This window comes from Stomoxys calcitrans, chromosome 5 (genome assembly GCF_963082655.1).
Source record: "Stomoxys calcitrans chromosome 5, idStoCalc2.1, whole genome shotgun sequence".
Lineage (NCBI taxonomy): Eukaryota > Metazoa > Arthropoda > Insecta > Diptera > Muscidae > Stomoxys > Stomoxys calcitrans.
Window position 1 is genome coordinate 81190146 of NC_081556.1, and position 15721 is coordinate 81205866.

At 37.4% G+C, this 15721-nt stretch overlaps 1 protein-coding gene across 2 annotated transcripts in view; it reads left to right on the top strand.

Annotated features, from left to right (window-relative positions):
• Positions 1-15721, top strand: part of LOC106083738 (ubiquitin carboxyl-terminal hydrolase 31) — a 111626-nt gene that overhangs the window by 78841 nt on the left and 17064 nt on the right. For both annotated transcript variants that reach the window (XM_013246963.2, XM_013246964.2), the window contains 2 exons: positions 10612-10746; positions 10834-10968. In XM_013246963.2, coding sequence (XP_013102417.2) covers positions 10612-10746; positions 10834-10968 — 270 coding nt within the window. The remainder of the gene's footprint in view (positions 1-10611; positions 10747-10833; positions 10969-15721) is intronic.

The window sequence follows — 15721 nt, forward strand, 5'->3', positions numbered from 1 at the left end:
AGCAATTAACAATATTTTATTGTCTCTGGAAGAAAAAGGCGTAAAAGTGATCGGGTATGCTGATGACGTGGCAAGTGCGGATAGGGGAAAGTTTCCCAGCACTCTAAGAGATATACTTCAGGAAGCTCTACGTGCAACAGCAAAGTGGGCTACCAAAAGTGGTCTGGGTATAAATCCGTGCAAGACAGAAGTAGTTCTTTTCAGCAGGAGATACAAGTTGCCTACAGTGGAACCTGTTTCCTTGGGTGGAGACAGACAGAAAACACAAAATACTTGGGTGTTTTGCTGAGCAGAAAACTGAACTTCAAATACAACATTTTTGAAAGGACAAGAAAGGCAACTCTTGCCCCATACACCTGCAAGAGAGCAATTGGCAAAAGGGTATATACTGCAGTTGTCACTGGTGTTGTGGTCTGGTGGACGGCGCTTCAAAAATCCACCTATTGCTCAATACTTAACCGGATCCAAAGGATGGCTTGTTTTCCAACACAGCCGCACTGAGGACGACACCATCTGATTCACTGAATGTAATGCTACGGACACTGTGTTATCCTTGATTTAATATCCGATGTTCCAGGCAGTGTGGATTACATCTTACCAGAGCCGCTTTTTGATAAAAATTACTGTACCACTATTCCTGATAGAACCGATTGGAACTACGATATCCCTGGTAACGGAAGTTACATAGACTTCTATACGGATGGTTCCAAACTAAACGACAAGGTGGGCTTTGGTGTGTACTCTAAAGATCTAGAACTAGTCATATCGAAGAGGTTACCTGACCACTTACCTGCAATTAAGGAAGTGGTGGAATGGCTAAGATATAATGTCATTACGACGATTGGCATAAATATCTTCTCAGACAGTCAGGCAGCCATTACATCCCTGGAGAACGTATTTCTGAACACAAAAACCGCCCTCGACTGTCGCAGATCTTTCAATGAGATGGCTGAACAGTTCAAAATTCACCTGTTCTGGGTGCCGGGCCACAGATATCCCAGGGAATTCTAAAGCAGACGAGCTTGCGAGACTAGGAACTACCTTACACACTCCAAGGACACTGGAATCTATGGGTATGCCTCTAGCGACATGTAAGCTAAGTTTTCAGGACCAGGCCCGAACGGTAACGAATGATAGATGGTCACAAAGAGGGAGCTGTGAGCATTCCAAAACTATGTGGCCTCTTCTAGACAAGAAGAGGTCTACTGCTTTGCTGTCATTGCCTAGAACAGACGTCTCAGTCATTGTATTCGTCATGACAGGTCACTGTCTAATCGAAAATCATTCTGACAGACTGAAGGTTGCCAGCAACGACTTTTGCAGAAGCTGTAGGAACATCGAGAAAGAAGAGACTATAGAACACCTTCTGTATGTGTGTCCCGCACTAGCAGATAGAAGGAGTTCCACTTTAGGTTCTCATTTCTTTGAGAACCTGTCTGATTTAGCGGATGTGAACATTTGCAAGTTATTGGGCTGTTTAAAGCGATCTGGATGGTTCAACTGTAGGAACTAGAAGGCATCTTCCTTCTTCTGTTCCTGTGGTATCAGAATGGACGAAAACGTCTAAGTGAGTCTGATGGCAGACTGCCACTTAAACCTTACCTAACCTAGGATAGCGATATACTCTTTGAGAGCAAATTCAGCTTTCGTTCTTAGATAATTCTCATGTATCGATATTTACAAGCGCCACCACCCATTCTATGTGCGAAGTTCAAATTCTTTATTTATACATAATTTATCTGTGTTGTGCATATTGAAAATGATTCCAAATTCAATTAAATGTTGTGACATAATACTTACACCATTTTTCAAGAATTATATGCAGATCTCAGTTCGTAATTCAAACTCTTTCGGAGTATATTTGGATTTATTTCGATGTTATGATACACAATTATATTAAAAGCCTTCCATTTTCGCATAATACATTATGGTTTTTTATTATGATCTACTGTATTCGTTATGCTATGAATAAAACAACAAAGTTGTTGTTGTTTTCCCACATTTAAATACTTTCCTTGTGATGGATATTTCTTTATCGTATAAACATTACCAAAAAATGTATGTGACTTCAAAATTCTTGTTGCGTGTGTTCTTGTACCTGGCAGCCGTTTGTGTGTTGCTGTAATGATTTTTTGTCATTGGATATACCAGCATTTTTTGTACCGAAACTTTAAAAGCTGTCAATTTTCGAGTTTACCATCCGCACTCGTCCGAGATGCTCAATATATTGACTGCTCTTTGGTCAGTCAAAACAAAAAAGTAAAAAATGTTCTATGTGACAATGTACCTATACCAGTGAGGAGCACACATTTGTAATTATTTGCAGGCCTGTGGATATGTTTTGGATTATTTTCTGCAATAGAGTGAATATTTTTGCCAACCACTGTCTTGTTGCCAGTATTGGAAATTTCTCCTCAAATTGGGGACGAAATTTTTGTCTTGGGGACTCGGGATTTTTTGGGGAGTAATTTTCTGTTCAAAATTGATGAATCTGTTTATACATCGTTCCTTTTTGCTCGTATAATAGTTTAAACAAACTCTTGAATTACACGATAAATTCGTTTCTATTGGGTTGCCCAAAAAGTAATTGCGGATTTTTTAAAAGAAAGTAAATCCATTTTTAATAAAACTTAGAATGAACTTTAATCAAATATACTTTTTTTACACCTTTTTTCTAAAGCAAACTAAAAGTAACAGCCGATAACTGACAGAAGAAAGAATGCAATTACAGAGTCACAAGCTGTGAAAAAATTTGTCAACGCCGACTATATGAAAAATCCGCAATTACTTTTTATTATTGGGTGTTTTATTTCAGCACTATGTGCAAATCACAATTAACTGGTTATTATCATCTGTAATCGCATAATATCGACAACTTTCCAGGACAACTTTGCATTGAAATTCTATTTTTAAGGAAAGCTTCTTCTTTTATTCAATTGTACATTTAACTTTGGCTATTGTTCCTCTTATGCCTGCCCGACAAAAAAGAAGCATCAAAGAAGAACCGTTGACTGTGTAGGTCATAAAACAAAAAACGATGGCAAATTGTTTAACAGGTGTTTTTTTTTTTTTCACTATTAACCCCTTTTTTAACAGCCACCATTTGCTTTGTTTACCTTTGAGATGGCAAAATATGTTCGGCGGATCGATTTTTTTCCTCCCCGAAAAATTGCGATCGTAAGCCATGATCCATTTTGTACTTATGGAACGGAATTAATCTTCGAGGAAAAACTCGCTTTATAACGAGAATTAGGCCCCAGTATTTCGAGGCGTTACATACTGTATAACGAAGTTAGTATTCCCTCATCCTATGGTGGAGAGAATAAAAAAAATTTACACAATTTTTTTTTTGTAAAATAAATAAATTAAGCCCGAAAATTGTGATATATGAATCTACTGTAAAGTGAAAATAAGTCCCAATTTGGTTTTTCAAATTTGAATTTATTTCTTGTGATAAACTAAAATTGGCAAAACTGGCAAAATCTGTGAAAGTCAAAAAATCTGATAATAGTTAATATTTAGGGTCAAGTAACCAAACAGACATGTAGGCTGATTGAGCCAATATGGACTTCAATACACCTTTGGCACAAATCTGACATCAAAATTTGGGATTGATTTGACAACGATTGGACCAGTGAGTATTTAACAAGCAAAAGCATACTAAGTTCGTTCAGGCCGAATCTTATATACCCTCCACCATGGATCGCATTTGTCGAGTTCTTTCCCGGTATCTCTTTTAAGACAAACAAAGGATAGAAGAAAAGAATTGCTATGCTAATTGAATTGAATGTTAGAGACTATAGTAGAAGTCCATGTGTAAAATTTCAGCCAAATCGAATAAGAATTTTGCCTTTTAGGGGCTCAAGAAGTAAAATAGGGAGATCGGTTTATATAGGGGCTGTATCAGGCTACAGACCGATTCAGACAATATTTGGCACGTATGTTGGAGGTCATGGGAGAAGCCGTTGTACAAAATTTCGGCCAAATCGAATAATAACTGCGCCCTCTTGAGGCTCAAGAGATCAAGATCCCAGATCGGTTTATGTGGCAGCTATATCCGGTTATGTACCGATTTGAACCACATTTGGCACATTTGTTGAAAGTCATAACAAAACACCTCATGCAAAATTTCAGCCAAATCGGATAGGAATTGCGCCCTCTAGTGGGTCAAGAAGTCAAGATTCGAGATCGGTTTATATGGCAGCTATATCAGATTATGAACCGATTTAAACCATTCTTGGTACAGTTGTTGGAAATTATAACGAAATACGTCATGCGAAATTTCAGCAAAATCGGTTGGACATTGCGCCCTCTAAAGGGTCAAGAAGTCAAGACCCCAGATCGATTATATGACAGCTATATCAGGTTATGGACTGATGTAATTGGCACAGTTGTTGAAAATCATAATAAAACACTTCGTGCAAAATTTCAGCCGAATCGGATAAGAATTGCGTCCTCTAGTGGCTCAAGAAGTCAAGATCCCAGATCGGTTTATATGACAGCTATATCAAAACATGGACCGATATGGCCCATTTACAATCCCAATCGACCTACACTGATAAGAAGTATTTGTGCAAAATTTCAAGCGGCTAGCTGTACTCCTTTGAAAGGGTCAAGAAGTCAAGACCCCAGATCGGTTATATGACAGCTATATCAGGTTATGGACTGATTTAATTGGCACAGTTGTTGAAAATCATAATAAAACACTTCGTGCAAAATTTCAGCCGAATCGGATAAGAATTGCGTCCTCTAGTGGCTCAAGAAGTCAAGATCCCAGATCGGTTTATATGACAGCTATATCAAAACATGGACCGATATGGCCCATTTACAATCCCAACCGACCTACACTGATAAGAAGTATTTGTGCAAAATTTCAAGCGGCTAGCTGTACTCCTTTGAAAGGGTCAAGAAGTCAAGACCCCAGATCGGTTATATGACAGCTATATCAGGTTATGGACTGATTTAATTGGCACAGTTGTTGAAAATCATAATAAAACACTTCGTGCAAAATTTCAGCCGAATCGGATAAGAATTGCGTACTCTAGTGGCTCAAGAAGTCAAGATCCCAGATCGGTTTATATGGCAGCTATATCAAAACATGGACCGATATGGCCCATTTACAATCCCAACCGACCTACACTGATAAGAAGTATTTGTGCAAAATTTCAAGCGGCTAGCTGTACTCCTTTGAAAGTTAGCGTGCTTCGACAGACATACGGACGGCCTTAGATAGATCGATTTAAAATGCCATGACGATCAAGAATATTTATACATTATGGGGTCTCAGACGAATATTTCGAGGAGTTACAAACCGAATGACGAAATTAGTATACATCCATCCTATGGTGGAGGGTATAAAAATATATTCGATATATTTTTGGAAGCAGATAGCAAATTTTCTGCAAAACATTAAATGCATGGTGCTGATAATTTACCCAGAATATTCAGAAATATAATTTTTTTGAAGAAGACACAGGGCCAGCTGGTATTATTTATAATACCTCAAACGCCTTAATATAATAAAACAAATATCTTAACGTATTCAAACGCCAACGTAGTCTGTCTTTATCCATATTTTAGCATTTATCACGGCATGTAAACATTATAAATATTATCTTCAATTATTATATGAATGGAACGATGACTCAATTTGATATGGAATGTCTTTGTCTCTGGTCTTTGTTGCCAATTTCGTTCTGCTGAGGTCTGTGGCGAGCTTTGTATTTGCATATCTTAAATATCTTTATATAGTTTCAAATGGCTTAGACAAAATAATTGTTGATAATAAAAAACGTTTTCATGGCGAATATTTATTTATGGCCAAATGCAATATTTACCATAAGTGGTCGTAAATAAGCAAAACTTAAAAATAGTTTTTCTCTATATTTTTATGGAAAATAAAAACCAAACTAAAGAAAATGTGCTGAATGCAAAATTCTATATTTGCCGTTATTTGTATTTACATATTTGCAATGAAATAATTATACCCTACACTACTACTGTGGTACAGGGTATTATAATTTAGTGCATTTGTTTGTAACACCCAGAAGGAAGAGAGACAAACCCATTGATGAGTATACCGATCGACTTAGAATCACTTTCTGATTCGATTTAGCTATGTCCGTCTATCTGTCTGTCCGTCTGTTTGTCTGTCTGCCTGTCTGTCTGTCCAATTTGTGTACAAAGTACAGGTGGCAATTTTCATCCGATCGTCTTAAAATTTGATATAGACATGTTTTTCGGCCTCTAGACGAAACCTATTGAAATTGGAAAAAATCGGTTCAGATTTGGATATAACTCCCATATATATGTTCGTCCAATTTGCAGTAGTAATGCAATAAATTGGACATTCGTTAACCGATTCTCTCGAAATTTGTCAGGAAGGATTCATAGAAATATGTACAGATTTAGATAGAGCTCTCATATATATATATCGCGCGATTTTCACACCTAGAGTCACAGCAAGAGCATTTGTTGGCCCATCTCGCCAAAATTTTGGTAAACACTTTCCTCCCCGGTAGCCGAGTTGGTAGCTTGCTTGGATTACCAGTGCAGGGGTCGATTCCCACCAAAAGCCTTTGTCTGTCGCTACTGTGGTATCACAATGGACTTAAAATTGCATAAGTGAGTCTGTAAAAGATTGCCACTCTTACCTAACCTTCCTCGACGACTGCCACAGTATCTGAGATTTTGGGAAATATTGCACTAAAGTGTTAATTTTTTAACCGATTCTCTCGAAGTTTGACAGGAAGGATTTTCTTATAGTATTCTCAACATAACTGGTGAATTTCATAGAATTCGGCCCAGATTTAGATATAGCTGTCATATATGTATATCGCCCGATTTTCACTTCTAGGGTCACCGCAACCGCATTTATATACCAATATAGCTCCCACATTGTATTTACAGGGTAGGTGTTAGGTATTATACAGTCGGCACCGCCCGACTTTTGCTCTTCCTTACTGGTTTTAATTATGTCTATCTTTGATGACTCAAACGATTCAATTTGTTTTTGAAAATTTAGATTTTATAAATAAAAATCAATCAATCAATTTGTGTTGGTATGTTTGTTTGTGTATATGTGTAGTATAGACTCAAAAACGGCAGAACAAATTTTCTTGAAATTTTCACAGATGATGTAGAATGATCTCGTAGTAAAAATAAAGTAAAAAAAAATCCGACAGACAAATCCGTTCTCATGGGGAAGTATTACTTTTATAGTAACCGTGTAACTTTGGAGGCCACCATGGCGCAGTATGTCCGCCTATGACGCTGAACGCCTGGGCTCAAATCCCGGCTTGAAAATCAACCACATTTTCGGCGGTGGTTATCCCCTAACTAATGCTGGCTGCATTTGTAAGGTATCCTGCTTTGTTAAAATTTCTCTACCAAGTGGTGTCGCTATGCGGCACGCCTCACAGTGACAGAAAATCGAAAAAACTAAAAAAATATGCCGTGTGACAACGGGTAGAGATATCTCTTTGAAATTTGAAATGAGCGGAAGTGTTAGCGAGATTGTGTGCAAAATTTCAAGGCCCCGAAAGTTGGTCACCTCGGTATTTCGAAAAATTGTTCAGGGTGCCAAAACTTCATTTGTGATCCGATTTTCAAAATTCTGGATTTGCTTAAAAATTCCCACTTGAGGTGTACAATATCTCCACTGGTTTTGGGGATATACGAGTTCTAATTTTTATTTGTTTAAATTTTGGCCGAGATTGGCTTCGTATTTTGCAATTTACGAATGCATTTGAGTTTCGATCTTCATTTTTAAACATGATTTGGACTCATGACAAACTTAACAATGACTGTGCCGCAAAAGTGTCCGTCAGGTGGAAGTTATACAATTTGGAAGTCAACAATGTGAAAAAGGTGTATTTTTGCATTTTTTGTCAAAAAGAGGATTTTCATTGATTAGTCTTTATTGGAAAAAACTTGCTTAAATACCTTATTATACCTACTACTATACTAATTTTGTCATTCTGTTTGTAACACCTCGAAATAAGCGTTTAAGATCCTTTAAGTCGATCTAGCTATGATCGTCCGTAAGTAAAGTCTATAAATCTGTCTATGTTTTGATATAGCCGATCTTGGGTCTTGACTTCTTGAGCCTCTAGAGGGCGCAATTTTCGTCCGATTTGAAATTTTGCACGTTGTGTTTTGGTATCACTTCCAATAACTGTGCTAAGTATGGTTGAAATCGGTTCATAATCTGATATAGCTGCCATATAAACCGATTTCGGGTCTTGACTTCTTCAGCTGTTAGAGGGCACAATTTTTATCCGATTTGGCTGTAATTTTGCGCTAGTATTTTGGTATCACTTCCAAGTATGTGCTAAGTATGGTTCAAATCGGTGTGCTAAGTATGGTTCAAATCGGTTCATAACCTGGTATAAACAGATCTCCCGATTTTGCTTCTTGAGTCCCTACAAGGCGAAATTCTTATCCGAATGCACCGAAATATTACACAATGACTTCTACAATGTTCAGCATTCAATTCATTTATGGTCCGAATCGGACTATAGTTTGATATAGCATTTAAGCAAGAGCCGTTGCACATCCACTCACCGAGACTATACACTCAATACCGCTAATTGTCCGTGACTGCAGTTGCAGCTACTCCGTATACGGGGCATTCCACTATCCGCAACCTATGGACGCCAGCGGGAGCTCACAGTTGAGCTTCTCATAACAACGATGAACACGGCACAGATCGGAGCACAAAGTTCCAGACAGTGTGGTGCTAACAGTAGAGCTGGCAAAACATCGATGGCACCATCGATATTTAATTTTTTGACTGAATATCGATTGATATTTTTCCAGTGGATACTATAGTAGAAGTTAAATTTTTGCAAAACTAAATAAAAACAAGTAAGAGCGTGCTAAGTTCAATCGAGTTCTTTGCGCGGTATCTCTTTTTAGACAAACAAAGAATAATGAATAAGAACTGTTATGCTATTGGAGCTATATATGTATGGAGCTATATAGTTATAGTACGATTCGGACCATTAATGAATACTGAACATTGTCGATGTCATTGTGTAATATTTCAGTTCATTCGGATAAGAATTGCGCTTTGTAGGGGCTCAAGAAGCAAAATCTGGGGTTAGGTTTATATGGGAGCTGTATCAAGCTATGGATCGATTCAGACCATATTAGACACGTATGTTGAGGGTCATGAGAGAAGCCATTGTACAACTTGTATGCCAAATCGGATGACAATTGCGCCCTCTAGATGCTCAAGAAGTCAAGATCCCAGATCGGTTTATATGGCAGCTATATCAGGTTATGTACCGATTTGCGCCATACTTAGCACAGTTATTGGTAGTTATAACAAAACACCTCAAGCAAAGTTTCAGCCAAATCGGATAAGAATTGTGCGCTCTATTGGCTCAAGAAGTCAAGATCGGTTTATATGACAGCTTTACCAGATTATGAACCGATTTGAATCGTACTTAACACAGTTTTTGGAAGTGATACCAAAACACCACGTGCAAAATTTCAGTCAAATCGGACAAGAATTGAGCCCTCTAGAGGCTCAAGAAGTCAAGACCAAAGATCAGTTTATATGGTAGCTATTTCAAAACATGGACCAGTTTGAACCATACTTAGCGCAGTTGTTGGAAGTGATACCAAAACACCACGTGCAAAATTTTAGTCGCATATTTCGAGGTGTTACAAACTGAATAACTAAATGAATATACCCCCTATCCTACGGTGGTGGGTATAATAAGCAATCCGACACTGATTGTATCCTTTAAGATGCATTGCCCCTATAGAGGGCGCAATTTTCATCCGATTAGACTAACATTTTGTACAATGATTTCTCTTATAACTTCCAACTGACTTTATTAACGTTAGTTTTATTTGGTCTGTGCATTGATATTGCTTCTATATAAATCGATCTCCTGATTTTTGCTTCTCAATTTCGTTTGAAATATAAGTGGTGGGAAATTAACGATAGTATCTATAATATCCATATTTATTACTAAAACCATCGAAAATATCGAATGCTGCGATTATCGATAGTTTCCAGTTTTAGCTGACAGTTATCGCGTGCCACGTCCGCACTGGCTACTAACTCGGCTAAAAACTCTGCTACCGGTGCTGATGAGGCGTATGCGCCGGTTCGTCTGCGCACAGTGTGAGAACATTGACGCTGAACGCCTGGCTTTGAATCCTGGCGAGACCATCAGAAAAAATTTTCTGCGGTGGCTTTTCCCTCCTAATGCTGGCAACATTTGTGAGGTACTTCTCTTCAAAGAGGTGTCACACTGCGGCACGCCGTTCGAACTCGGCTATAAAAAGGAGGCCCCTTATCATTGAGCTTAAACTTGAATCGGACTGCACTCATTGATAAGTGAGAAGTTTGCCCCTGTTCCCTAGTGGAATGTTCATGGGCAAAATTTGCAATTTTTGTATTGTAAATAGAATATTTTGTTGGTTAAAATAGCAGATCAGATTTATTTGAAAGCAGTAGTACAATAGGCCAGACTTTTATCTTTCCTTACTTGCTTTACAGTTTATTTAATTTAAGATGAGGGGACTAGAAAATCCAATTATCAAAACCAAATTCTGTTATCTAAGGTTTCTTATTTGTCTTTCTGTTTACAGGCCGATTTGAAGCGGCGCAATAAAATTAATTCCCGAAAATTCGGCACCAAAGGTGAGCTAACCGAGCAATTGGCCAATGTTTTGAAAGCCTTATGGATGTGCAAGAATGAAAGTGATCACAGCACAAGTTTTAAGGTAAGATGCAATCTTTTTTCATTGCAAATCAAATTGCCTATTCTTTTCTTCAGCCATTTAACTTGTATCGTTTTTTTTCATTTACAGGCTGTTGTCGATCGTTATGGTTCACAATTTCGCAGTTCAACGCAACACGATGCTCAAGAATTTCTGTTTTGGCTTTTAGATAAAGTCCACGAAGATTTAAATACAGCTACAAAGAGACGCTATAAAAGTGTCAAGGTATGTCAGAAAGTAGTCATTTATCAACACCATGTCCTAAGCCATATTTACACAAAAAGGCCATTAGAAATGCCACACGGTTGACATCTCATTCTACGTGTCCCCAGTCTCCGACATTGGAAATATGATGGCCATTTTCAGGGGTATTCATTTGGCCGTTTCATTAGCGCCCATGTTATCATATAACATCCAGCATTACCATTTGAAGGCAGGCGTACTTATATTTGTTTTTAAATAATTTTAAGATAAGGGGTGGGGTAAAGTGGGTCGGATGATGGGTGTTTTAATAAGGCTTAGCCGCTATTGCTGCTGTATTCATTTAAGGCTCTTTTGTTTCATCTCATTAGCCAGACAAATTGTACGATAAGACCTGGAGATTATTTTCTAAACAAAAGTTCCATAAATGTTTTGCTCTCCGTGCAGCATTTGCCATTGGCATTGAAAGTGGTTGATAAAATAACGTATCTACAAAGACGCCTTTAGCAACTAACGCTGACTTGTTTGTATACGATGTTATGTGTTCTCAATTTTGATTGGCACAATATAGCAACATCTAACATCTCACATTTCTAGTGAAAACAACAGGTGAAACCTCGATTCAAGTTCAGTACGGGATTATGACAAGTAGTTGCTATGTGCATTCTCGACTACAATATGGCCATTCGTTTTATTACGAATTCGCGTGGGAAAACCTATCAATGTCAAAGGGCATAAGAGTTTCGGTATAAGAGATTTTGGGAATCCTTTATTACTGCAGTGCAAATTTATTTATTTATTTGTTATTCCTGCACAACAAGACAAAGAGTCTTATACATTATAGTACAGGATTTAAATTTATATACATATCCGTCTTAAACTTATTACATGAATCAAATTTGAAGATTAAAATTGAAAGTTTATAAAAGTTAAATTAGATTTAAACAAGTAAGAGCGTGCTAACTTCGGCCGGGCCAAAATCTTATAAACCCTCCACCATGGATCGCATTTGTCGAGTTCTATGCTCGGTATCTCTTTTTAGGCAAACAAAAAATATTGAATAAGAACTGTTATGCTATTGGAGCTATATCAAGTTATAGTCCGATTCGGACCGTAAATGAATGCTGAACATTGTAGAAGTCATTGTGTAATATTTCAGCTCATTCGGATAAAAATTACGCCTTGTAGGGGCTCAAGAAGCAAAATCGGGTGATAGGTTTATATGGGAGTTGTATCAAGCTATTGATCGATTCAGACCATATAAGACACGTATGTTGGAGTTCATGAGAGAAGCCGTTTTACAAAATTTCAGCCAAATCGAATGAGGATTGCGCCCTCTAGAGGCTCAAGAAGTCAAGACCCTTGACCGGTTTATATGGCAGTTATACCAGATTATGAACCGATTTGACTCATACCTAGTTGTTGGAAGTGATACCAAAACACTACGTGCAAAATTTTAGTCAAATCGGACGAGAATTGCACGCTCTAGAGGCTCAAGAAGTCAAGACCCAAGATCGGTTTATATGGCAGCTATATAGAAACATGGATCGATTTGAACCATACTTAGCACAGTTGTTGGAAGTGATACCAAAACACCACGTGCAAAATTTCGGACGAGAATTGCGCGCTTTAGAGGTTCATGAAGTCAAGGCCCCAGATCGGTTTATATGGCAGCTATATCAAAACATGTACCGAGTTTTCCCATTTACAATCCCAACTGACCTACACTAATAAAAGGTATTTGTGCAAAATTTCAAGCGGCTAGCTTGACTCCTTCGAAAGTTAGCGTGCTTTCGACAGACAGACGGACGGACATGGCTAGATCGACTAGAATGACACGAGGATCAAGAATATATATACTTTATGGGTCTTAGAAGCATGTTTCTAGGTGTTACAAATTGAATGACGAAATTAGTATACCCCCATCGTATAGTGGAGGGTATACAAATATTGTTATGTTAGGGTGTTGGAAGTCTCTCTCTCTCTATATCCGAATTAGGCGAATAAACTCCTAAGAGAGGTGAAAGAGAAAGTGCCTTTAACAAATCTTCCTACAGTCCGGCTGAGCGAATAAAGCCAAGAAGAGTTTGGAGGGAATTTTCCGCGAAAAGGAAGAATTCTCCTACGATCCGAGCTAGCGAACAAGCTCCATAGCAAGTTGATGGAAAACTATAAGAGCTACTCTTTCTACGCCCAGCTGCGTGTAGAAGCTCAAAGGAGGGGGGTAGAAAAAGGTTCACAATAAATAAAAAGAAAAGCAAAATATTTATAACAAGCCGTATGTAAATTTAAACTAAACAAAAGCAGATTGAATTTAAAAGTTAGCAACATTTTGAAGCAAAATATAAAGAAAAAGAGAAATGATATCCGTTAACTATGAGAAAAATTGCATAAGCCGTTTTTAAATGTGATTGCCTTGCTGATTCTGATACCCGAACTGTTTTTTCGAATGGGAAACAGTGGTTTTATGATATTAAGGTAGAAACATGAAAGATATTGTGCGATGGAAGCGTTTTATAACACCTGAACTCTTGAATGATTACAAGCGTGCGAGGAATCAGACCACTTCTTGAATAAAGACGAAGAAAATAGCTTATTTTAGTCGTAAATTTCAAGAGGCATTGAACACGAAAGATACTTGGAGACATATTAAGTCAATTGGAATAGGAAGTGATAATGCATCAATTGATAGACATGTTGATTTAGATGAGATTAATAGGAGTTTCTTGAACAAATCTTTTCCTGAGCCAAACGTACATTTCTACGACAGTGAATTAAGTAACGTAAACCATAGTAGTAACAATACCTCATCAGTTTTGAACAAAGCGATATCGTTAGCGCTGTAGAATCGATTAAGTCGAATGCCATTGGTTCTGATGGTATTGAACCAAGTTTTTTTTAGAATAATTATACCCTTTATTCTGCCGTATATGTTCCATTTTTTTAACAATATTATTTTGAAGAGTTGCTATCCACAGTCTTGGAAACGGGCAAGGATAGTCCCAATACCAATAACCAGAAATTTAGGCCAATAGCAATACTTCCATACGTCTCTAAGATATTTGAGACTCTAGTCAACCGGAAAATATCAGAATATATTGCGAATAATTCGCTGCTAACAGATTTTCAATCTGGTTTCCGGCCAAAGCACAGTTGCACTACTGTACTTTTGAAAGTAGTTGAAGAGGCAAGGAGTGATATTGACTGCGATAAAGTTACCTTTCTTGTTCTTTTAGATCATTCGAAGGCATTTGATTCCGTTGATCCCAATATACTTTGCCTTAAACTGAAACCTTTATTTAAATTTTCTAAAATAACAACGGATCTTATATTTTTCTATCGTTCGAATAGAAGCCAATCGGTATGTGTTGATAGCCGGTGTTCTAGTTATCTTCCAGTCTCAAGAGGTGTTCCACAGGGGTCTGTATTGGGCCCACCCCTTTTTTTTCCTTATATAGCAATGACCTTCCTGGACAGTTGCGCAACAGTGGTATTCATATGTATGCCGACGACGTACAGCTGTATATGAGCTCCTCGCCGGAGAGGCTGATCGATGGCGTACTTCGCCTTAATAGTGACTTGGATAGGATAATTAATTCAAACAATGTCAAAGTGCCTTGTAATTGGTAGGAATCGGGTGACAATGGCGCCCAATCTTGATGTGGCAATTGCTGGAGCCCCAATTGAGATTGTTTCATCTGCAAGAAACTTTGGGTTGGAGTTTGATGATAGACTTTCATGGAAGAATCATGTCAGTATGACAGTGGGCAGAACCTACGGCGTTTTACGTAACTTATATATGAGTCGACAGTATAGCCCTTTGCCAATAAGAATGCTTTTGGCTAGGACATTTATTCTGCCGAAACTATTATACTCTTTCAAGGTTTTTTACGGTTGTGATGTAACTCATAGGAAAATAAATTGCAGTGGCCTTTAGATACATTTTTGGTTTGCGTAGAAGAGACCGGGTATCTTACTATGTCAGACAAGTATATGGTGCCTCATTTAACTCACTCCTTAAGATACGCTCGTTGCAAATGATCCACAAGATAATTTATGCCAATGAACCGTCGTATCTGGCTTCTGTATTGCGTTTTGCAAACTCTACAAGAGGTAAACAAGTAATACAAATACGTCATCAATATCGTGTATCTGAAAAACAATTCTTTGTTAATGCTATACGTCTCTGGAATAATCTTCCCAATAGTATTCAAATTATAAGTAATGAACGACAGTTCAAATCTTTGATTTATAAACATTTTAATTAACTATTAGTTTTGTTTTTTTATAACTATTTATCAATTTATTTTTATCAGTAACATTGATTAAATTGTTAAATTTTCTTTAAAGTTTTTTTTTTACTTAAATATTGTATCAGTAACTTTGCTTAAATTGGTAAATATTTTTTTTACCGATTATTGCTCTATTTAAATGAAAACTTGTTGAACTGATTGTATTAATCAATGCTTTATATAAGACACTGTCTTTTGTATGGGTTTTATCATAATAAAATACAAATACAAACACTGTGAATATCGTGTGGAAAATTATTCCAAAGACGAATGCCGCCGATATAAAACTGTCTCTCAGACATCAAACTTCGTCTTCTGAAGGGTATTAGCTTCTTTCCTCTACTAGATCGAGAAAACTCTAGTCTCTTAAATAAATATTCTGGTTTCTGTTTTATGACAATCTTATGTAAAAATATCAGTGACCTACTACTCAGTAGATTGTTGAAACTCATTTGCATAATCTGAAATATGCTGAGTGCTTCTTA